Genomic DNA, 25,388 nt, shown 5'->3' with positions numbered 1-25,388 from the left:
TTTTGTAAGTGGAGTGGATACCTCATGCAACTGGCCACAGGGAATAAGCCAGCATTACAGGGAAAAAAATTAAACAAAAACCCCAGCAATCACAGTGGTTTCTGGGGTGGCAAAGGAGTCAGTTGGTTCATCCCAGCACCCATGAGCTGCTCTGGAGAGCACTAAAGTGCAAACATTCAGGGGCACATTAAACAGCTCCTTACACACAATCCCCAAACCTTCCATTGTTCCCTTGACACCACCCATCCTTGCACCTCACAGTCCTCTGTTAGCAAGTGACAGGACAGAGGAGAGCCAGGGCAAAGCTCCTCCAAAGGGAACCCAAAAATGCTGCTGGGAGCACGCTGCTCTGGAGCTGCAGTAATGAGTTACACATGCACCACGTTTACGTGTCACAAACAGCTGGCTGAGCTCCCTGTGGCTGGTGCGTGCCCCAGTTTTACAGCATTCCTCGCATTCATCTGGCTAAACTTTGGGAACATTCCAGTCTCCTGCAGAGGTTTTACCTTAGAAAAGATACTACTCCAATTATCTTGGGTTTATTTCTCTAAATCACAAAAATGTTGAAAAGGGTGTGTGTGTGTGTATTTCTATCTTACCAAAGGTGGGACAGGCAAAGGAACAGGGTTTGAAGAAAGATACCGTCGTGCCTTCCGAATTGCAAACTTTTCTGTGGGCAGAGATTTCCCTGCAATTTTCAGTTTCAGACTGGGAACAATCCTGAAAATTAAAAGGAAGACATAAGGAATTTTTCCCCTGTGAACCTCTGAGACAAAGACATTCAAACTTACAAAAATTCAAACCAAGGAGAACTTCAAAAAGCTGTTACACACTGGGCTATTGCTACCTTGGGGAAGCTGAGCAATACATACTCACAAAAGCTGTCTTTATGCAGGGCACGTTTATCTCTAGGCTTCCTCTTTAATCAAGCAGGAGGAGAGGGACTCTTCCCCACTGAAAGATTAAATTAGATGATGCACCTGACTTATAAAGGGCTCATCTCTCTTCACAGACTAAGAAAGAGGCAAACTAGCTTTTGTCTTCCCATTCTCCCAAAGACTAAAACTATTCACTTCATAATGGATCCTAAATTCAGTGATATCTGTTTAAAGCTATTACAAAAACCAGAGAAAGCTTGAAAAGAGTAATGTAATCACATTAAAAAAATAGATTTCATATAAAAGTGTAAACCCTAGAGTAACCAAATTTTCTTTGCCCCAGCAATCCATTTTGAGCTTAAACATTACAGTAACACAGTGAGGTTATCTCCTGTGTCTGTAATGCAGAGATTCACTTGCACATTTAATTATTTCTTACTTCTGAGACTGAGAACTCAAGAATCAAGTTGTGCTGATGCTCCCACTAAGGAAGAACACACCTTGCAGCACAATCCACTGAAGGCTTTCATATCTTACACTCCATTTTGATTAAAGGAAACAACTGAAAAAGAATGTATTACACAGAACAGCAGCAGCCACTGCATGGCCAGAGGAAATCTGCTGCCTGAACTCAGGGTCCACTTTAGTCTAAAGGTGTTTAACTCTGCAATTTCTTACCAATCCAATGCTATTTGCATAATTTTTCAAATCTGATGAATAATTTTGCCTCTCTTCACCCAAAATTGTGACATGAAAAGATAATAAATTGTTGTAACAGTGAGTTTACAAATTTTACCTAAATAGTTCAACTTCGCTGTCTCCAAAAGGACTGCAGTCATCTGGTCCAAACATACTGAGATAAGCAGCTTTCATGTAAATGTAAGTAGCCTGGAAATGCAATGAAGAATATCTTTACAGAAAAAGGAATTTACAGCATCACATTTATTCATATAAAGCACAAAACAGCAACATAAAGGGAAGAAGTTGCTGCTTTTGCTTACAGTCTTACAAAAGTTTTAGGAACAGGTAAGTATTTTAGGAAGTGAGTATAGAATATTGCTTTTAAATCATATATGTGTTTGCTTAGTATGCATCAGCTTATAGTTTGTGTACAAATTCCAAGAACAAATCTCACGCTTCAGTAAAGTAAGTTTTTAATACTCTTAGGAACACATGCTAGAAAACCTAAGATAAGGTCATGCTCAGAGAAAAAAACTAATATTATACAGTCTCTGTGTTCCATCACAATCTGATAACATCCCAAATAGTAAGTTCTAGAAAACAGTCACTCCCTGGAATTCATGAGAGCAGACTTTGGCCTCTTTAGGGATCTACATGGTAGAGTACAAGATAAAGCCCTGGAGGGAAGCGGGGCCCATGAAATCTGGTTAATATTCAAAGATTACCTCCTCTAAGCCTAGGAGCAATGCATCCATAAAAAGAAGTCAGGCAAAAACTCCTGGAGGCCCATGTGGGTGAAAAGGGGTCTCCTGGACAAACTCAGGACACAAAAAAGAAACCTACACAGGATGAAGGGAAGGACAGGTAGCCTGGGAAGAATACAGGGAATGTCTGAACAGCCAGGGATCAGGTTAGGAGAAGTAAAGCCCTGATGTCTGGCCAGGGATGGAAATAACAACAAGGAAATACTCTATAGGTATGCTGGTGATAAAAGGAAGACTAGAGAAAATGTGGGCCCTCTCTGGAAGAAAACAGGAGACAAGGTTACCCAGGATCTGGAGAAGGCTGAGGAGCTCTGATTTTTTTCCTCAGTCTTCACCACCAAGTGCCCCAGTCTCCCTGCCCAAGTCACAGAAAGGAAAGGCAGAGAATGTGAGATGACCTGCCCAGGGCAGGAGAAGTTTTGGTTCAAGACCATCTGATGAATCTGAAGATGCACAAATTCATGATCCCAAGGGAACTGGTGAATGACATTGCTAAGCCACTGCTGATCGTATCTGTGAAGTCAAGCCAGTCCAGGAAAATTCCCATTAACTGGAGTAGTGGAAACATAACCCCCATTTTTAAACAGGCAAAAAAAGGAAGAGAAAGGCAGGAAAGCTACCAGGGTTCTGGATTGAAGAGCTTCACCCTTCCAGATGCACAGGGATAGGCGCCACTTCTGATTGCATTTATTACCCTGGAGGCATCACCATGGCTAACCCCACTCATCAGCAGAAGAGCTTTTATCCATAGCATAATTAAAGAAATGGCAACTAGCATTGTTGCACCAAATTGCAACATCTGATGGCACAACCAGTCAATACACAACATCTTTAACAAGCTGCTCTTCATCTGCCAGTTGGGCCCAAAAGATTTCTGCTTGCCCACCATCTGTTCAGACTCAAATGTTTGCAATTCACATCACTCTGTAGCAGTCACAGCAGGCCAGATTTTACTTTACAGTCTGCACCTTCAAAGCTACAAGAAGTCAACTCAATTTGCTTGAAAGTTAATAGATACCACGGGGCCTCCAGCCCTCCTGTTCTGCTGAACTCACCTTGGACCAAGTGTTCTCCTTGCTCAGCAGGTCTGCGTAGAAAAAAGCCATTTTCCACTGGCGCTTGTAGGTGAAGCACCACATCAGCTCCCAGTAGCACATGTGGTGAAACTGCTTCCAGTACTGCTGAGCTTCGCAGCATTCCTCGTACCTATTGACTGCCTGCACACAGAATTCCCAAACACTGCCTCAGCCGGGTGTAAATGCACAGGCAGGGGAGCTGTAACACACACTGGGGCTCCAGGATCTGCCTGCATGGCTCCTGCAGCTTCCAAATTACTGACAGCCTGGTGCTTCCCAAAATCACATCTGCTGGCTTCACACAAGAGGTTCTGGGCTACACAGTCATGCTGGTGTCAGCAAGTTTACCCTGCCACAGAACTCCCCATTCCTGAAAGTTATATTTCTAAACATGAATGTTTGTGTCTCAGGAAATTAGGAAACTGAAGGCAGAGGACAGATGTTCAGCTGACATTTATTGCTGCAATTCAATGGATTTCAAGGGAGCTACTGCCTTGCACACCAGCTGATACTCTCTCAGAGTATTTTGAACATGCATTCTTCATCTTAATATTTCTTCAATTCTTTTATTACTCTCTGCTCACACTGAAGGCAAAGGATTACCACTGGGTCTCATTAAAGACACAATCTGCTGCAGGATGGGAAAGACAATGCTAAAACTGTGTCATTAATCCTGGTGGATTAGATTATCACCAGAAATTGGGAGGGGTAGCAAAATGAGGTGGAGAAACAAGTTAGTCAAAATAGTTTACAAAATTCTTATTTGTAATTCAATAAACTGCGAATTACATGTAGGCCAAAGCCAGAGGAAGCATTAGCCAAAAAGGAAATAACATTCCTGGTGGAATTTTTCCAAAGCTTTTGAAAGTAATTTCTCAAGAGCAAGATGATTACTTACCGCATCAATATTACCCTTTAGTGTTTCTATCCTGCCTGCAAAAAACAGGAATATGGCTCCCTGTAATAAATAATAATAAAAATACAAGTATTCTATAACAGTTTTCAATCTGACCATACAGTCTAGGTCTTTGATTTTTGGCACAAAATCACTAAATGATCACACCAAATAAATTATGATTCATTTTACCTTTGGATAGCGCGCCAAGTAAGGCTTAAGTAGTTTTTCTGCCTCCTCAACATTTCCTTTTCCTGTCCCTAGAATGTGTAAAAATGCAAGTGATAAAAATAGTTAGAAAACAAAGCAAAAAAAATGGAACAGGAACACAAGGTACTGATTTTCCATCCTCAACTGGCCAACATGTTGGTTCCTCTCTCCACTAAGCCAGGCATAAATACAGGTTGGTGCTGCACTAAGGCAGCAGCAGGAAGCCCTGAAAACATTGTGCTTCCTGACTTGAAAACTCAGGCACAGACAAACATATTTTGTAGAATGATTTAGCAGGAGATAGCACAGAAGTACACATTAGCGGGAAGCTGTCACCTCCCAAGGAATATCCAATGTCAACAAAGCAATTATCACTTACAGCCATTATTTTAACCTCCCCAGAAAAGCACCTGGCTAAAACAGATTTAGTTCTCACAGCTTTCTTGGCCATCCCCAGTACCTCCCTTCTCACACATTAAACAAACCTCCATCTTAAAAATAAAAACATGCTCTTCAGTCATGATCATTACTGTAGAATGACCCACAAATGAGCTACAAATTGGTTATTCTGGTTACAAACAAACAATTCACCAACAAACAGGTGATGGAATCATCTTTTCCCCCTTTGTGTCCCACAAGAACTGATCAAATCCAAGAGTTATTTTAAACAATCTTACCTAACACAAAGGTCATGAAAGTATGATAGCAAAGCAACAGCATGGTACACAGCACCGACCTAAAGCTGTACGAGGATGCTCCTTCTTGCAGCTGCAGCAGACCATGTTCCTGTGCAAACACGGGGAGGGGGACAAGGTGGTGGAAAAGAACCAGGGCTGTGTTTTGTGTTTTGCTGGCTGAACATCTGCAGGGTCAGCCACAGATTGCTCACACACCACATTTCCCAAAAGGCATTGACAAATTCCTCAAAAGCCACTGATAGCTTACTCAGCAATCAAAGATAAAAATAAACCTATTCATTTCTCTAATAGTTTTTCATGGAGTTACTGCTTAGCCTGGAAAACACCTGGTGACAGAGCAGCAACTTGGGATGTATTACATGGTTAACATAAGTAAACAAGAGACAATTTATCATTGTGACCCAAGTGCTGCTAAACAGCATTCCAGAAACAAACACAGGGTTTTGAAAAGCAAGACAAAACCCACACATCACCATTGTACAGTGTATTCTTGTTTGCTGTGGTTCACTGCACAGAACAGTTAAAGGTATCAAGAAAATAAAATCTGCAACAAGCAGAACAAAAGATGTCAGGGCAAAAGGACATTTTAAAGTATGCCAGGAACAAAAGGAGCCTTGCAATGATGTTGGCCCACTACTACCAGTGGAAAAATACAATGAAAAGAAGAGTATTTCTGTTCCCTTTGGGAAGAACTGAAGCAATCGAGTATAACACTGTGTTCATAGTCAATGACAGCATGATGGATAACCAACTTTAGGGATTCAAGTTCCCGAGGCAAGAGCATTTATCAGCCCACTGTAGGACTAGTTCCATGATATCAACAGCAAGAATGTAAATATGCAAATATATCAAACAAGAGATCTGCCTACTTGTAAATATGCACAGCAAGACATCCACTGTGTGCTGGACAAAATCTCTTTAAGAGTGACTCCATCACTGCACTGGAAGGTCACTGGAACATGATGTGTGAGACTCCAAGGACACACATCCAAACCAGCTTCACTATAAATAGGAACCCTGAGGGATTTCTGTCAGAGGTACCAGGAAAGGCATCGGGGAGAGCCCAGCACAGATCACAGATTTACATCTTTTGTGTGTCCTTGAGGGAGGGGTGGTGCACCACCACGCCTTCATGGCTTACTGTGTAAACACTGAAGCCTGTAATCATATTCTCATTTTCTTCAGCCATCTATTTTTGCACTTAATAGTGCAGTTAATTGTTTTCACATAAATATGTGGGGGTGTGATTTTGCTTCTCTTTGTTTTTATTTTTAAAACTCAATGTATTACATTAATTACTGCTACAAGGAAAAATATGACTCATATTTGCAGATCAATTATTATAACATCTAGCTGGGACAAAATAATGAAAATACTGTTTTGCATGTCATTACAGAAGAAATTAAAAGATAGTAAAACCATTACAGAAAATCAGTGACTTAATGGAAACCAAGTACTTAGCAAAATAAAACCAGCTTCATTGTCTGCTGAGAGAAAAAGTTTGACTGATACAAATAATTTTAAAAATATGATATATTCAGCTTCTTCAAACTGCCTCGATGAAACCAACAAATATTTGTATTTTTAAAAAATAGCACTTCAAGGTAGCAGTAAAACAAACCATTCCGTGGAATGAATTTTGGCAAAAAAAAATTGCAAAGCATATTTCCAAGGTACATTTTTTTGCCATGAAATATCTTCAGGCTTGATATTTCACTGAGCCTTTACTGACACTAGGCCTTCCAGTATTTGGCATCTTCCATATTATACAAAATATATATATGTAAAATGAATATGAATAGCACTAAGAATGATTCAAACAGACTTTGTTTGTCATATAAAATAATGTAACCTTTGTCAAGTTGATCTCAATTATGATTTAGCCTCAAAAGAATATTTGAGTGCAGCCAAACACAAAGTTATAATCTGTATGGACAAGGAATGGACCCACACCCACTTTACACAGGACTGCATCCTGGATAGCAGCAACTGGATTAAGAATATTGCCCATTCACCAGAAGAGGGCTGCAAATCTGACACCCTTAATTCTAAATTCTTCAACTGAGTAGTTACACAGGCATGCGAAGCTCACTGAGCAAGTTAATTCACTCTGTGGAATGTCCATAAGCCTATCTAGTCCAGCAGAGGTATTAAAGGCTATTTACCTTTCACTCTGCCACCTGAATATCACAAACTTTCTGTATTAGAGTAATAACAATCAGTAGAAAAGACAGTCTAATTAAAAGAAATCTAGAAGCAGTTGTTATTAGTCTTATAACACTTGCTTGTACAATACACTGCAGCAAAGCAGCTTCTCCTCACAAAAACTTCTTGCAAACTGCTTCTCCTACAATGGGATACTCAGAAAACAGCAATATGAAGGGTGTCACTGGGAATCAGGTTTTACACTCCACACTCCCTAGCTGGCCTCCCAGGGCTCCCTCTGTGCCTGGCTAAGGCAGAGGTGCTCCTGCAAGGAACAGTTTGGCACAGCAGCCTGGATCAGCAACATGAATCACCTTCTCAAGCACCACCCTTTCTCCACTGGGAGCCTGCAGGGATTATCCAGCAGTCCCCATCAGCCAAGGGAGTGCCAGGAGCTGGGCAATGTAAGGCTCTCCTGGATCAGACAGAGGATCTGGAAACCAAATCACAAGCAGCTACTTGAGCCTAAGGAGTAACTCTGCAAACACACTGCACTCACTTAGGGGCTGGCACCAGTGAGTACATTATATTTAATTGCCAGGACACACCTTCTAACCATAAATGACCCATAACTATCTCCCACACCTATGTCACAACTGATAGAAGCAATCCCAGAACGCCAGGAATGAGCCTCCAAACAAAGTCTATTAGAGGGCATTTTGTGACAATATAAACTAGATGTCATGGCAGTAAGTGTTTGTAATTTTTCCAGAAAAACATTATTGTAATTTCCCTAATAGACACTAACACATTTCAGTTTCATTTTCACACAAAACATAAACTACTCTGAAGGGTATAAACTAGAGCACAGAGCAAGCGTGATCCAGTGTGGTAACTCAGCATTCTGTGCAAGTTCCTCATGACATCCCACAATCTAATTCCCAAGACTGTCACTATATTATATCAGTATTTCATTGATTCAGTTCTTGTCCCAAGACATCCAATGCTCTGTCATTCAGGACTCCCCACATGAGCACTAGAGATTCCCACAGCAGTTGCAGGATGAACAAGTCAATGTTCAAAATCATTATCAGACAACACTGAGACTGGTTCATATTTATTTCAGCTGTTACTGACTAAAATCCATCAACTTTCCTGAAGCAAAAGTTCTTGGATGTTATTTTTAAATCATTCTTTTAATTAGGGATCTTGACAATGAAAGCAAAGCAAGGTCATTGTTCATGTTCCATGGCCTGATCACATTGCTGCAGGTTTAGCAAGGAGGATGGATACTACCAACAGCTTTACAAAGACTAAGCTGATAGACAGGGCATTTCAATGTATCCCATTAAATAATATTAGATTTAAGCTGCATTTAAAATTTGAAGAGACCAAAATGCAATTCAAAAGAGATACTTAGTGAGAAACTGGAATTCAAGTTATTAGAAATTGACACATCAAGAATATTCTTCAGCTTTGGGAAAAATGTCCTCCCACATAAAAAAAGAGTATAATTTGAAAGAAATTGGTTCTATCTGACAGTTTTCCTGCCTTCTCGTGAAATCACGCTGTCATCTGACCCCCTGACAAACTGCAGTTAACATATGGTAGGCTCGTGTCAAACTGTTCTACAGTTCAGCAGCACAGCATTTGTAATCATCAATAAAACAAGCACAAGAGTAAATATTAGCCTGAGACCTGACAGAGGAGCCAGTGAGGAGAGTTCCAGGAAGACAGTGCAAGGAGTGTCCTGCTCTCACATCCCAGGTTAGTCGTGGTTAAACACTCCAGTGCAGATGGGACACACACTCCACCCACTGCCCAGTGGGGCTGCTGTGCTCTCCAGCACAGGGTGCCTGGCACAGCTCTGCCCAGGAGGCATTTCTCTCAAAACTGGGCAAAACTGCACTGAACCTCACTGCCCAAATGAGGGGCCTGTGCTACTAAACACAAATAAGCCCATGGTTTGACTAATGACACAAGGGAAAGGAGCTTAAATGGTGCGAAGGGCACAGCTGGCACATCTTGGGCTGGAAGAGAACAAACACGGCCTCTGGCTACTTTTTATATTTTCTTGATCTTATCCCACCTACTATTTTGAGACTCCAGACTGCTGTTAAGTTGATCATGATGCCCACAGTGCCTGCAAATGGCTGAGGAAGTACTGGAGCTTTGGGCATGTCCTCATTTGCTGTTCCCCATGACGTGACTCAGAGACAAGGAGAGTCCCCAGGGGCAAACCTGCTGGCTTTGAGGCAGGTTGGGATCGTGGAGGATCACACAATGCAAATTTATATCCAGTTCTAATAAACACATGACCCACACCAAAATCAAGCTGTCCTGCAGTGCACTACAGCTCTCCTAGGTGATCTGCAAACAGCTCAAGGCACTAACCATGACTCTGCTGCACAATCTGACACTCAGTAAGCATTTAAAGGAAAAGACTGCAGCATCAAACACAGGTGTATAAAAACCTCCTGGACAATGCAGCACAGATGAACAAACTTTCCTCTCGTCCTCTCTCACAGTTTCTTTCACCCTCTAGACTCTTGTCAGCTGTCTTGTTGCAAACTTTGGAAAACCACCATTGGAAAGGACTGCACATGCAATTGCAATTTTGCTTTTGGCTTTAGGCACCTGATTTACAAATGTTAAATGCAGAAAGACTTTTTTAGGATGTTAAAATAAATGGCCATCAATGAACTTTGATCAACATGTTTAAAATACTCCTTTGTATGGTGTGCAAACAACAGGGTTTTGCTCAAATTTATGGTAATCTAGGTCATGCTGCAGTAAGTTATTAAGGAACTGTAATAGGAGCTGACTCATCAACATAAACATCAGCCCACTCACAGCCATGCAAGAAATCCCAGGGCCAAATGAAAACTCCATTGGAGGGACAATTTCCATCTGCAGGAGTAAGATGAGTGTTCAACAAAGTACTCTCAGTATGGTACGTGAATTGTGAATTGCCTTTACATTTCTAAGAGAATATTTTGCTTTAAATGCTCTGTTGTTGAAACTGACAGGTGGAACTATTTGATTTTTGCTTTTACTGCTCTGAAACAGCTCCTGGTCAGCTCCTGGAAATTTCTAAATTATAATCTACACTCTGTTCCTTGCTTTTAAATAAGACATTTTATTTTCAGATATAAGATCCTTCCTGTAAACCAATGAAATGGTGATAACAGTCATTCACCTGCCATATAGGCTTCAGCTCTGATTAAAAAGACACTTTTCTCCTTACAACTTGTTTTGTAAATGGCAAGTATTATCAAAGAGTTTAAACTTATCTTGTTCTCATGGCTTTTCTAGTGCTTGCATCAGACACTTACCCAGCATTTATGAAAAATGTGACTAGTGGTTTAGGTAAAAGGGATCATGTTCTGTATCACATTTTCTTAACCCATGAGCCCTGCTTCGAGTGAATCTCATGTTCTGCTGTTCTGGTAGAGAGACAAGGGCAGGTACAAGGTAGCAAGGCCAAGATACTCCCACCAATATTCTGTATTCTTTTGAAAGGACAGATCCATAAAGCAGTAGCTGAGCTCTTTCTCATCATCAGGTGAGTTTTCATCAGGTGAGCTCCATTACTGAGCTTCTTTCCTTAAACATCTTGCTCAAACAGCATAGTCAGACTGGTTACTCTACAGGCAAAAAAGCACTTACTCCCTTAGGCAGGAAAATTTAGGTGCCACACTCAAATTTCCAGGTGCTATTAAAGCGGAAATGAAATGGAATTTTTTTCCTATCATGCAAGAACCTGTCAGGGGCATTCAAACCCCTTAATCACAGCAACTACCAAGGAAGCTATATAAATATATCAAAGGCTAAGAATACACCTTTGGCTACAGATTTCTGAGCACAAGCCTACATCAAAAGACTAGTAACTAAAAACCTAAATATGTTGACAGCCCTGTACTAGTAATTTCCCTTACCACGTTTCGCAACTATTTCAACACTGAACAATGATATGACAACCTTTGAAGTGCAATTGTTCAGACAAAAATAAAAAGCATAACTGAAATGCACAAAAGCATCAGTGCCACAGTTCACGTGTGGTAACAGAGGGTTACAGCTAATGTGAGAAACTCCTGTCTCTGTTTTTAATTTAAGAGTGAGAGGAATGTACCAATAATATTTAGTTCACATTTACCTTATTCCCAGAAAATCCAACAAACTCCAATAATCTCAGAATCCGTGCAGGAAACATGGACAATGTCTACAGAGAAAAAATGTAAGAATTATGCAGTAACAGACTTTCTGCCTTTCAGCTACCAATTGACTCCTACAATTTTCCAAGTACAACACATAATTAATAAAATTACTAAAATCATCTCTATATGACAGTTTTCAGGATAAATGTATACACCTGCTGTATTTTACATACAATTTAAACAGAAATATGTTTAATACAGACACCTTGTGTCTCCAGGATGCTCTATACAGAAATATGTTTACACAGCTCGTGCTTAGTAACTTCAGTACTTACTTCTTGGACATTTCAGAAATGCTGGGTTCATACCACACAGTCCATATTTGTTCTTTGTGCAGTAAATCTAATACTTGGGCACACAAAGCAATGCAGGCAAGAGGAAGCTCCAGGCACTTTCTGTAGCCCATGCCCTGAACAGCCACGTCACCCCTCTCCATCTCTGGGTCAGTGCCTCCCCAGGAACCATCCTGCACCATTTGCTCATCTGCTTTTTAGCCAGAACACAAGAAACAACAGCCAACAGTGGCTGGAGCAGCACCTCAGACTTCATTCGTTTACCCCATCCCTTCCAACTTCCCTGCTAACAGCCTGGATCCTGGTATTTTCCAAGTGTCAGGTAAGGAATAAGTGGAATTTGACAGGCACAGACTGGTGCTCTTGGGCAAGGCTTCTCCTGACCCTCGGGACGTGTTGCAGGCAGCAATCTCTTTATTTCTGAAGTGTTATTGTCTGATGTTCTCAAATCAGACACTGGGACCCTGCAGTGTCAGAGCACACACCTAATTTTAACCACGTGGTCAGTATGATGCCAGTGGAACTTCTCAGGAATTCGAGTTTGGGTCATTTTCAGGAGGCAGCAGGACACCAGCTCAGGGTAAGAGTGTTGGTACATACCAGGTTAAATGCTCCAACTCCAAGTTTTACACCTCCCTCAAAATGAAGATGGTTCTCTCCTTTGACATAATGTGGGGACTGTATGAGACTGTCCAACTCCCTGGAAATGCACAAGATTCTGTTACAGTGCCAGTAAATAACATGATTATTTATAATTCAGTAAGAAAGCAATCCCATTGCCTTGAACTACAGAGTAGTTTAAAAAAAGCCAATTTGTCATCTCACTCAAGTGAACACCATCTACATTTTTTTGGATTTATCAACAAATCATTTCTGTCACATTACCACAGAATCCTGGAGAGGAATTCTTGTCAGACACAGTCAATATTCAACCACATTTCAGCCTGAAAATGTTTCAAGGATGGCTGTTGGGAGCATCACCAAACTGCTACTACAAAAAGGGATGATGGGGCAGTGCACGAGACTTAAGTTTAAATTAGTAAATTTGCCTTGAGTTTCACTAATCCCTGGATTAAGTGCACATTCTAAAGAATATTTTGTTTTATATAGGAAAAGACAACTTTAATATTTTAAAGTGGGCAGATGTATCAGCAATTACTTTCACTCATTTTTCTAACTTTTATAGTCTCAGCTTTGTAGTGTCCCTTTATTTCCATGTAAACCAGCTCAGTATGAAATCAATTTGCCTCCAAGCTTTCTATAGCTAGGTGGTTTTTACACTACTGTTTTAGTTTATTTTGTTAATGATTTGGAGAGGAAAAACACTGTTTTAATGGAAGCATGTATTTGTGTTCAGGCTGTCACATTTTTATGGATTGGTTGTTGCCAACAGACTCAGCCCTACTCCCTGTAATGCAGTAATAACTCTAAATGCAGTTATGGGCCTGCATTTAGAGTCACCTTCCACCCACACAAACACAGACACTGACATCTCTCTCCCTTCCAGTGGACTTCTGGAGAGCCTGGACTCGATGTGTTTTGTGTCTGCTGGACACAAGACATTTTGTGCCCACTCTGAATCAAAATTTATAATTCTAAAATAAATAAAATATGATGCGTATTTAGCCTTCACTTTTTGTTGTGCTTCAGCTACTGGTGTTAAATGCTCCAAAAAGCTGCAGCTGGAACTATAAGGAAATGCCATTTCATGGTGCCTAATGCCTGCAAGACTTGCAAATTGTGGTATGCAGACAAAATGAACAGTACATCATTCAGAACAGTTGTTTTTTGACACAGTTTCAAGGATATAGTACTTGAAGTAGGCAAACCTTGGAGTTAACAGGTCCACTCTCTCCACAATCCAAATCAACCATAATGTTAATTTCCTTTGTTATGCAAAGGAAGAATCAGTGTGGGCTGAGAAAATCTCAGACATGAGGCCCATAATAAAGACTCAGTAAATACAAGAGTAATGAATTTGTGAATTGGATCATTTCACCAGCAGCACTTTTTACTGATGGAGTACACTTAATGACATCATCACTGACTCACCTGTAGGTTTGGTAACTGTTTCGGACTTTGATACCTCCTTTTATGAAGCTGACCATATTCTCATCCTGTAGGAATGGAAACACATTAGCAAGATGAATTTGTAAACATTATAAAGGGTTTTTGTCTTCTTAAGATGAATACACACCTGGAACATAACCAGCATGACACAGACATTAAAAACCTCTAAGACATAATACATGGATTTAGGATTTCCTTTCTATATTAAAATATTTTTTACTCCATTTAGACACAGGCATTTTATTTTAATGCTGTCTGTGATTAGTTTAGCCCTTGTCACCTTTGAACCATCTGAATTTGCATTAATGAACACAGGGACTCAGCTAATAGATGCCACCTAAGATATGTGCATTTGTGACTCTTTCAAAAAATAGCTTTCTCTCTTTTGCCCTTGAGTGTAGTTAAGATATATCTGGTGCTGGGCCAGGAAATATTCATGAGTAAACTGTCTGTCCTCAAGAGTCTGCAGAATACACTTTCATATCCTAAGAGTGAAGCAGGGTCAATAAAATTATGCAGGATATGCTCTTTCTGGTTTGAATATTCATATATATACATAAATGTGAGATCCATACTGGCAAGGTTACATGATAAGCTATAACAAACTGAGGAATTACAGCAAGGTATCTGGGGGACCATTAGTTACAGGGTCTTGAGTTTCATAACTTTTTGGAGGCACTTTCTTGCCTTATTTATATAATCTGTGATTCTGATTTGTTTTGATGCCTGTTGTTACTTTAAGACAGAGAGTCTACATGTGTTTTAAAAGAAGATACCATCACAGAAAAATCATAAGAGAGCATTGTGAATAAAATAACATGGATTAGATGAATTAATTAGATGTACTAAGTACAGCATATTGGGGAGTGCAGCATACCCAGCCATGGGTAAAAGTTCAGTTATATTTTCCTTTGAAAACAAGGAGGAAGATCGTTTTAGAATGTTTACACTCAGAATGATACTAAAAACAAGGATAGCAAATGTGAGAATTTTTCAGTTCTTGAAAAATACCAAGACCACATTTCATGTATTTTGAACTGAATTTGGTCATTTTTACTAAGCATCAAAACTAACCCACTTCAGCAGCTGTTGGAACCAAGTGCCTCTGTTTAATTTTTCAAACTAGTTCATGTGTTCATGAAAAATTAAATGCAGAAGAGAACAGGAAGCAAAGAGACCTCTGCAAAAGAGGACAAGAAATTGTTTTTGTACTCTTAAATCTCATGTTTCTATAACCATTTTCATAAAAGATATCTGTGAAAATAGTGCCTAAAACCAGGAGACACTGCTTTAAAATGCTCCTTTCCTATAGACATAACAGAGAAGTTCTCAAAAGTCTTCCTTCCATAGTTTCAGATCTCACCCAAACTGCCCCCAGTGATAGAGGCTACTCATCCCAAAGGAAAATGGAAACACCTTGGTCATTTCAAAGTCCATCATCAGCACTCTAGAAACTACTAGAAGCTCCTCTGATTATGGGTGTTGCTACGAAGCAATATTTTCTAGCAGAGGGACTTAGCAGATGGCTGAAAAATGTTACATGGTTCATAAACTATCAAAGCAACATAAATCAGAGCCCACCTGGCAACTCCCAAACACTATAAAACCACCACCTGCATTCCATTTCCTATCAGCACCCTTGAGCCAAGGAGCAGCAGCCTTTTTCTGACTGTGGCTTTTACTATCCCCTTGGTAGACAAAGAGGCCCACTTTCATACAGTAAGTACAGCCAAATCAAGAAGAAAAATCAGTTATTTCAACTATGAGTAACAATTTAAATTGCATGCTGGAGCCCTAGTACGTACTGTTAATGTTGCTCCATCAAACAAATCAAGCTTCATTAGGACAGACAGATAAAATCCAAAGAAGAGGGAGAGCTCCTCTTTGTTAAAGACAGACAGCACTGTTAGGGAGGAAGCATGTGTGGAGCCTAATAGCTGTGCAGACCATAATTGCTGTTCAAGAACAAAGCAGTGAGAAAGCAGCCTTGGGAAAGCAAACTCCAGCCAGACTCAAACAAAAGTCTTGCTTGTATTCCAGCACAGCTTCAATGACCATCTCTTTTTTATTTTTTAGATCTGATATCCTAACATATCATTTGAAAATTTGTGCTTGCTGCAATTACTTTTCACACATCCAAAAGGAAGTGGGGAAAAGTGTCATAGGGCACTCAGCCCTGTGTGTGCTAATTATTTTTTAATAATCGAAAATTAACCATTCTAATACCTCATCAGACAGTCCAGACAAAATCCAGACTTGATCCAGATGAAAGACCCATTAGGTCACACTATAGTCTTCTACCAGTGCATTTAGGAAAAAAACCTGTCTGGTATTTTTCCCCGCCAAGAGCCATGCAGGAATCCATACCTGGAGGAATGTGAGTGCTGCTCTCTGAAGTAAACATTCAGCATAACAAATTTCTGCATGGATTTCCTCTAACGTCGCACAGAGAGAAGAAAACAAACCAATCAGTTAAAAAGCAATTAAAAAACACTTAGCCCATTAATGTGGGAATAAGATCACAGAGCTCAAACTGAGAAAAATATTTTCCAAATTTGCCTCAGTGCTTCAGTTCTAGACTACTGAGGTAACTCCAAACAGAAATGACACACAGTTACAGAAACTTTGCAGGAATTTTTCCAGTGCTTTCCATGAATTCCTGGATCTAGAGGCTTTACAGGCATTTCAATACTTCTTTCTAGATATTTGTTTACTCAGCAATTATTGGGAGTGCTGAGTCAGAAAGCAATAAGATCAGTGATTTTTGGATTGGTTACACAGCAATGGCCAAAGCACTGACATTTGGTCCAGCAAATGCCAGATCAGTGATTTTGTCAGTGTATTCTGTAATACAATACAATACAAGTAATATAACTGTATTTGTCAGTTTGCAAGCTCATATTGAGAGAACAATTCCACAGGATTCAAACTGCATAAATAAAAAAGGAAAACATTATGCATGAGAAAGATGTTACCTTCAGTGAAGTGTTCAAGGCTTTGCCTATGCACAAGGTTGTTGATAGAATCAGCTACAGTAGATTTCTTCCTAAATCTGCAAAAAGTCAGTTTGGTCATTCTGAAGAAGGAGCATCAACAACAGAGAGCTGTATCTTCCAGCTGGTCACCCACACAGTCACCAACATGCCTCCAGTGCTCACCAACCCCTGTCATCTCCCCACACACATAGCTCAGCACAGTCCACAGAGAACTTGGCCAACATGGATCTGTCTCTTACCCTTTGTGCACAGAAATCTGTCTTGATGAAGGAGAGGGTAAGGGGGTGTTTTGATTTATTTCGTGTGTGTATGGGTGACTGTGGGTGCAAAAGTGGGAGCACTGTTGACTCAGAGAGACAACTGCAGTACAACCATCACCCATGGGAACATTCTGCAGTGTCTGAACATTGTAAACAACTTCCAGATGCTGCAGAACTACAGGTAGGACAAATTCTAATTGAGAAGAAAATCAGATATTGTGGTAAACAGAAGTTTTCAAGACTAGACTGCTGAACACCCTCATTCATGTGCTGTGACCCTCCTCTGAGCAGGAGGCTGGACTAGATGACCTCCTGACGCCCCTTCCAACCTCAGTTTTCCTGTGATTTCTGTAAGATTACATTTCCTTTTGTATCCAGTAGCCTTTCAAAACTTTCCCAAGAAGGAACTATTTGCTGACTGAATTGCTCCAGTCTTACCTCTGACAGGTGGCTTGAGCTTCCTTCATTGTGTTCCCTGCATTCAGAATGTCCTGAGGATCAAATGTCATCATAGCTTGCATCTCCAGTATGGTGGCATAAGTCAGGGCATGATACATGCTGTCTTTAGTTCTGCAAGAAAGCACAAGGTGCAAAGCATAGCTGATTTGTTTGTGTTACTGCCTTTAAAAAGAAAATACAAATCTAATTCTAGAAATGTATCAGCCTCATGGGAACAAGGTCCAAATGAACTAGAAATCGAACACAAAAGACAAGCAAAATAATCAAGAAACAGCAATGGATTGAGATTTGTAAAAGAAATCATGTCTACAGTTCCACATACTCTGCTAAAATGTATCAATTCTGAGCTGAGGATAGATATTTAACAAATATATAGCACAGGAATTAATCACCACTCAGAAACAACAGAATCATGGTGGGGGTTATTTTGGTGAGGGTTTTTTTATTATCTAATGAATGCTATATGACACAAATCCAGCTGATATTCTTCTAATTTGGGACAGTTACTCAGTACAGGCTCAAGGAGATAAGTAACACAATACTACAACCATGGCCAAAATAGAATCTCCTTGAAACAGGTCTTCCCACCAGAAGCATTAGAGTCTGTATCGAAAAATGCAGCTTTTTTCCCCTCTCTCCTTCTGCCAACTCTCCATCCTAATCTGTTCAACTTAAATATTATTCTATAAGGTGAATAGAGAGTGAAAGTAAAATACTTTGACTTTGGTGCAAGGAAAACAATTAATTCCTATGTGCAGCCACTGCTGGCACCTTTCCTCTCACAGGAAAGAGGGTTTATATACTGTACACATTTAGAGCATTCACCTATGTCTGGTGTAATTCTCTGCAAGTGAATCAAAATATCTTCAAGCATAGTGGTCTAATAAGGACAACTTGAGAAATATGTTGAAGGGAAAGCTCAGATAAATTCCTGACACAGAAACTCTCTATAGACCTTGCTAGTCCACCCCTGACAAATAGCACAACTTAAGACAAATATTGTTAAGGAGCAACGATTGCCATTTCAATTGTTTACACTGCAGAACAGATCAGATAGCTCTATATGGCAGGGAATATTCAAAAATTCTTGCAGTCAAACAAGGATATCCTTTCAAAATCTCCACCCTCAGCACACTTGTTCTCAGTGTGTTTACTTCAGGTGTTTCTTCATTTTCTTTTTCTTTTTCGGAGAAAGTGGTGTGCTCTTGACAAAGACAGGGCTGCATTAAGGGATGATTAAAGGACTGGAACATCTCTCCCATGAGGAAAGGCCAGGAGAGCTGGGACTGCTCTGGCTGGAGAAGAGAAAGCTCAGGGGGTTCCTATAATGTATAGAAATACCTGAGGGGAAGAAGCAGAGAGGACAGGGCCAGGCTCTTTTTTCAGTGGTGCCCAGGGACAGGATCAAAGGCAATGGGCACAACTAGAAGCACGGGAGGCTCTGGCTGAAATCAGGAAACATTTTTTTTTACCATCAGGGTGACCATGCAGTGGCACACATCACCCAGAAATGTTGTAGAGTCTGTATCCTTGGACACATTCAAAATGGCCCTACTTGAGTACATGACTTTCTGAGGTGCCTTCCAATCTCATCTCTTATTCTGTAGGGGTTTTTGAAGGAGTAAAGCCAGACTTTAAAGACACCTCAATTTGTGTAATTTCTTACCCCAGAAATACACTAGCCTCCTTAAGTTTTGGTATCTGGACTGAATTGAAAGAAAATTTAATGGATCATTTCAGATCAGCCTACAATGCTCAATGATCTAATAATTCACTGTGGTGACCTGTGCCTGGTGCTTTTCAACCCTCACAGTGACGACAAGGGGCTTCTTTTCCCAACACACTGGGCACAAACCAGGATGGCTGCACTGAAGGAATTTGCAGTGCATATTTTTAAACTTCACTGCAGTCCGTGCTCTGTGGCTGTCCTTAATTCCTACTTGCCCTTACCATCTAAACCAATCTAGCAGAAAAGCTGTTTTGGGAAATATGCTGGTGCCATAAGTGCTACAACCCCCAGACTATGCTACCATCAATCTCATTTACAAGCTAAGAAAAACAGACAGATAATAGAGAAATTAGTTCAAAATCCAGTAGAGTTAGGACAGCTCTTTCTTGGCCTTGTAGATCATGATTCATTCAGTAGACTGATAATGTAAAGTAGAAAAAAAAGAACACACTAAAATGCCAGCCTGATGAAGTGTTTCTGTTCATTAGATTATTCATCAGCCTCACTGGGTGCAGAAAAACACACTCCATCTTGTATTTACTAAACTAAAACCCTTCCAGAGGCTCAAATGTAAAACACAGGGAAGTGACTGAAATAGTACCATTTCAAAATTATAGAAATTTGCTTTCTAAAGCAAAGCAGATAAATATTGAATTCACTGCACTAAAAGGAAAATTGGTACTTTGCACATACATGTGGTGAAGAGGGATTTCCCTCTCCAGTAATTTGTTTCTGAAACCAAACCACCCATCCCCTAATCAATGGTTTCATCTATTTTACTTCTAATATTTAAAGGAGATAATAATTAATGTCTATCATTAGTCAACTGGTATTTAGCAACATTCAAATTTGTTCTTTTTATTTCAGGGTGGGGATGCTGGCAGAAATGCAATTTATCTATGCTATTTCTATTAACCATTCAGTTAAAGTTGCCAGCTACATCCTGGCGTATTCTCAGGAGTTTTAAGGCCTGAGTTTCATATGGATGGATACAGAATGAAACTTGCTATCTTCTTACTTTTCTTCTTTTGATTCCTCAGCAGCAATTTCCTCAGGACATTGTTGAAGTTAACAAGCCTGTATGACATGAATGCAACTAATATTGTGATTAATGACTTATCCCAGCAGTTGGTATCACATGACTGGATAAGAGGATTATAAGTAATATCTTTAGGCACTTATGGAGTTCTGCCACATGCCTCTTCTCCAACTACGGTGCAATCATCATCATCTTGCAGCGCTGCCCTTTCTTGGAGCTGTTGGAGAACACTCTTATTCCTGCTCTAAAACTGCTTAAGTGAGGACAGTCACAGCTTTCCAGCTGAAGTACGAAAATCAAAAATCTTGGCTTGGTTTGACCTCAGGTTAACCCAGGGCTAGGAATCTTTTGTGAAAAATAGCACTCAAAATCTTTTCTGTAGATCCTTTAAAGTAATCTAGCAGACAGGACATGCATTCCTAAGTTACAGAAACCTCAAGTTCAAATCCATATGTTGATTTAGTAGCAAGATGCTTCCCACGCTTAAATCCAACAGCACCGAGTGAGAAAGATCCTTCACAGACCAGTCTGTTCATCCAGGAGGACTCAAGAGTGAGAGATCAATGCCCAAATCAAACCTGCATGGGCTCACAGGGGGCCTGAAGGCTTTCCTCATGGATCCCAGGTTCCACCCAATATCCTGACAACCCATTAGACCCACAGCAGAGGCTTTCACAGAAATGCTCAGATTTGTTGAGCTGACATTTTCTGACAAAATCCCTTCTCCTGCCAGACTCCCCATCAGCAATAAGTTAACAACCAGCAATGACCTCTCCAGTCAGCTGCCACCACAGGTCCCTTTGCTACCACAAGCCACCAGGATGGCCCAAGACAAAAAGCTGTGCTTCAACAAGAGAATTCCTGAGCCTTTTTAATCAAAGTTGTTTTCCAAAATTCAGAATCTGCTAAATTCTTCCAGCAAGGGGGTGAAACCAACAATTTAGTTCAGTTTGGGTTGCAATTAATTTATTTACAAAGGCTATAAAAGTTGTGTTCTTCCAGACCTCAGGTATAAAAAGATAAACCCCCTATAAATAATAACCTTGCTCCTGTTCATGACATTCCTTACAATAAATTGCTAACCCAAGCTTTGAGCAATATATTTATCCAAGCACCATCTAAACCTTCACTCTGCCTGGGTGTGGTTCCCTCTATTCTTTCACCACTCTCCATTTGTCAGTCACACCTGATCTTTGGGAGATCAGCTTCCAGGGAAAGCTTACAAAGCACAGTCATTCTAGAATTAATATTCCACCAAACAACACCTAATGCTTTTTGGAGTCCATTTTCAACTGCCTGGAACTAATCATTGTCTTATTATTCCTTTAATATTGCAAGCAGCAACACATGTGGTGTACCTCATCCAATGGTCCAGATAATTCTGTCATGAATTTATCTTATTTACCATTCTCCCAGCGGATCTGATATCAGCAAGCTATCAGGTTATTATGTCACATTTTCCTTCAGGACAGTTATTAAAATATTAAGCATTTGTCTTGGGAAGGGAAAGGGACATCTCACCAGAATCAACCCTTAATTTATTATTGTCTGTTTGCAATTACACGAGGGATAAAATCCAGTCAGCATTTAATGGATTTACTGCACATCTCAGGGCTGAGAAGGAAGATGAGATTTTTTCCCTGCTCCAGTGACTGGACAGTTTCAGTTTATGCATGTTAACAGTTGACACATTACATATTGAAAATCACTGCTCTGCTTGGTGACTGAACTTTAGGAATTCCTTAAGAGTTCTTAGATGTAGTGTGAGTACTTCATAAAAAAGATAAATGTAATTAAACTTACTGCACAAAGCACAAGATAAACAGAACCCACTACTGTACAATGATTGTTAATAATAATGAAAACTGACTCTAAAAGCTAAAAGGTAATTCAGGAAACAAGAAAAGTTATGTAACGTGAAGCAAAAACACCAGCTGTATTTTTTTCCATGAAATGAGATCTCATCTTCATAATAGATTTGTTTTTCTTTATGATGAATTTGCTTTTCTAACAGGAAAAAAAGAGCTTTACCTCAACACAAGTCTAGACACCATCCTCAGATATTTATTTTTAAGCTGCTAGGAAAGATCTTCTGATTTTAAGCCTCACATATTGTGCCAAATCTGCTGTCAGTTTCACATGGTACAAATTAGTTGAAAATACACTTATTGTGGAAGCCAAATGTGAGTAATTTAGTGAATCTGCATTAATGTAATACAGAGCAGAGTATCTCCTACACCAGAAGCGTTAAAGCCGCAAAAATCTAAGATATGAAATTCTTCACAAGCATGTAAAAACTGAAAAGTACTTCTCTAAACAGTGATGGTATGTTTATGGACTGTGAAAACTAATTTCAAATCTCAGCACACCAAAAGGGAACAGTGAGGAACTGATGGCTCTGAAAGAAATAACTCAGTAGTACCACACGTGCCCACTCCACAACTCTTCTCATTCCTAAAGAGGTGGAGTGTGTCCATAATGGATTTCATCTGTGGGGAAATTCAGCATCCTGTTTCTAGATTGCACTCACAAAGATCATAAGTCTCTATTTCCCTCACTGCCAAAGGCAACAGGAATCAGGGCCTCCTCATAACAACAGGCTAACATGAAAAATTAGTTTCAAAGTGGTTTTGCAGTGTGGAATAGAGTCAGGTACAAAAACAGAGCATCAGCTCATGAAATATGTTCTGCAGAGCCCAACAAAAGCTGAATGAAAACCATATGCAACAGAAGAAAAATGGATTTACAGGAAAAAACCAACCCATAGCCTCACTAGCTTTTGCAGTGTTTTGGAAACCTGCTGCAATAAAATTGTTTTATTTTATGCTAAGCACTGAGTGAACCTTCCCAGATGGGCACAGGGGCTTTACTGTCAGGACTTAATGAAAATGCAGTTATTCTTCTTACCATTTTTATTATATCTTCTGATGATATATAAACACTAAACAACTTTGCTGTGAATAAACCCAGCATTATTAATGCAGCTGATGCTACAATTTATCATTAATGTCTTTCCCAGAGTGTACTTACAAAGCTCACTGAGCTACAGATTCTGGCATCAAATACGAGGCTGATACAGCAAAGCAGATATGTAGTATTTATTGTAGTTACCCCTCATGCACATCAAATACACACTATGAATTTTACTTCTTTCATATTCCAGTGTCCTAAAAGACAGCATGATGCAATTTGCTGGTGGCCCAAAAAAAATGGAGCCAATTGGGTAGGTGGGGGAGAAATTTAAATTAACCACAGACTTCAACAAGCCAAGAACATAGGTAACTTCAGGACAGGGTATGACAGATCACAGACACTGTAAAGACAAAACAATTTTTAGGAACTATTTCATTACCTCACTCTTTGCATCTGGGCCACTCATTACAAGTTGGGCTGCAACATAATTAGGAAACAGGGTGCATGACCATAACACTGAATTGCAAAATAAGCTGTGAGAAAGTTTCTGCAAGTAGTTACAACAACAAAGAAAGAATTCATACCTAATGTTTCTCAGACCTTCAATTCATGGTCAGTTGCTCATTTAGACACAAAACTATAATTATTCACAGTATGCAGAAAAATATAGGAAGGGAGACAAAAATAAAATGTGATAGAAGATGGTTTTTACTCTTCCAGGAGGAAAAATCTCACATACTGCACTACAGCTGAGGAGTTATTTCTTTGGACATCAAAACTATAATTTTAGATGACAGATAAGTGCTTCACATTTGTGTGAGTAAATAACAAGATTTTATTTACTCATGTAAGTGTAAAGCACTTATCCATCTTCCCCAAAACTGAACACATTAACTTACCACTCCCTTCTGAACCAAAACCAAGCAGACTTACCAACGATTAAGAGAGAGCCAGATGTCTGGTCAAAATCTCCCGAGATATGGTGAAGCAAAGAAAAATAAAGAAAAAGTAGGAAATCTTATCAACTCACTTTGCTTGTAGAGAAGCCAAAGCATCTGAGAACTTGTTGTTAAGAAATAAATCCAGAGCTGCCATACATTCACGCAGTGCCACGTTGAGGTCTGACGTAGATGACCTGCCAGAAGAGATAATAAACTCAGCACATCTGTTCTCCTTCTACCACAGCATTACTGCTACATTTGAGCCCCCTTTCCTCAATTCCAGATTTATTCCCTTGCATAACCTGCTGGTTTATCTTTAGTGATTGCAAAAAGTGAAAGTGACTCCTATTATGTTTGTGGATTTGGGGTTTGGGGTTTTTTAACTATGCTTTCATCAAGTAACATGTAAAGAGCAACTAAAGTCTTTCATCTTCTAAAAAAAAAAAAAAAAGACAAACTGCATGTACTTTACATAAGAATCTGGAAATGCAGACAGAATTTTCCATGTAGGAGCACAGCAATTTGATGAGCTCAGGTACCACGAACAGAGAAGCCCTGGGTGACGATGCTCACTTCATTGTAAGGCTGCCAGACTCCAGCTGGTGACATCATGACCATGTCATCACTTAAAGGATGAGACATTGTCAATCTGCATCAGAATATCACACCAAATGCTGCTGGAACATCTGCCTTCATTCAGCTCATGTTCAGAGCAGTTCCTGAGCAACAAACCTCTACAAACTCACAGGTGGGCTGAAATTTTCCATTGTGCATAGGAACATCACTGTCCCTAAGAAGTGCTACTGCACTCAAAAACCCTACTGCAGTATCTCAAAGTCAGAAGACTCTCAGTGACTTAGTCTGGCTGTACTTTCCTCCTTTACAACATTCAGATGTCAGCCTGACCTGTCACAAGGCTTCTCAGCTGGTCTTTAGGTTACTGGCAACAGGATAATACAGACCAGCTGAGTTAGTTTGGCCCAAGTTCATCACCAGAACTGGTGGACAAAAAAAAAAAAAAATCCACAAAAGAAACAATAAAGCCTTGCACTAATGAAGTTAAGGTCACCTAGCCAGTGTTAGGACAGTTGAAACATCTGCATCTAATGATCAAAGAGCTACAC

General features: G+C 39.9%; 1 protein-coding gene across 2 annotated transcripts in view; it reads right to left on the bottom strand.

The window, feature by feature from the left end:
• The window catches only part of TTC39A (tetratricopeptide repeat domain 39A), a 44,588-nt gene that overhangs the window by 9,404 nt on the left and 9,796 nt on the right, over positions 1 to 25,388 (bottom strand). For both annotated transcript variants that reach the window (XM_063407102.1, XM_063407101.1), the window contains exons 2-14: positions 24,354 to 24,458; positions 17,622 to 17,753; positions 16,903 to 16,979; positions 16,295 to 16,362; positions 13,910 to 13,974; positions 12,458 to 12,557; positions 11,504 to 11,569; positions 5,182 to 5,290; positions 4,487 to 4,554; positions 4,298 to 4,357; positions 3,379 to 3,540; positions 1,675 to 1,766; positions 600 to 720 (exon numbers count right to left, since the gene is read on the bottom strand). In XM_063407102.1, the coding sequence (XP_063263172.1) occupies positions 600 to 720; positions 1,675 to 1,766; positions 3,379 to 3,540; positions 4,298 to 4,357; positions 4,487 to 4,554; positions 5,182 to 5,290; positions 11,504 to 11,569; positions 12,458 to 12,557; positions 13,910 to 13,974; positions 16,295 to 16,362; positions 16,903 to 16,979; positions 17,622 to 17,753; positions 24,354 to 24,458 (1,225 nt within the window). The remainder of the gene's footprint in view (positions 1 to 599; positions 721 to 1,674; positions 1,767 to 3,378; positions 3,541 to 4,297; positions 4,358 to 4,486; positions 4,555 to 5,181; positions 5,291 to 11,503; positions 11,570 to 12,457; positions 12,558 to 13,909; positions 13,975 to 16,294; positions 16,363 to 16,902; positions 16,980 to 17,621; positions 17,754 to 24,353; positions 24,459 to 25,388) is intronic.

The sequence above is a fragment of the Prinia subflava genome, chromosome 10 (assembly GCF_021018805.1).
Source record: "Prinia subflava isolate CZ2003 ecotype Zambia chromosome 10, Cam_Psub_1.2, whole genome shotgun sequence".
Taxonomy (NCBI): Eukaryota; Metazoa; Chordata; class Aves; order Passeriformes; family Cisticolidae; genus Prinia; species Prinia subflava.
The sequence above is the reverse complement of the archived record's forward strand: the minus strand, read 5'-3'. Positions and strand labels throughout refer to the sequence as shown.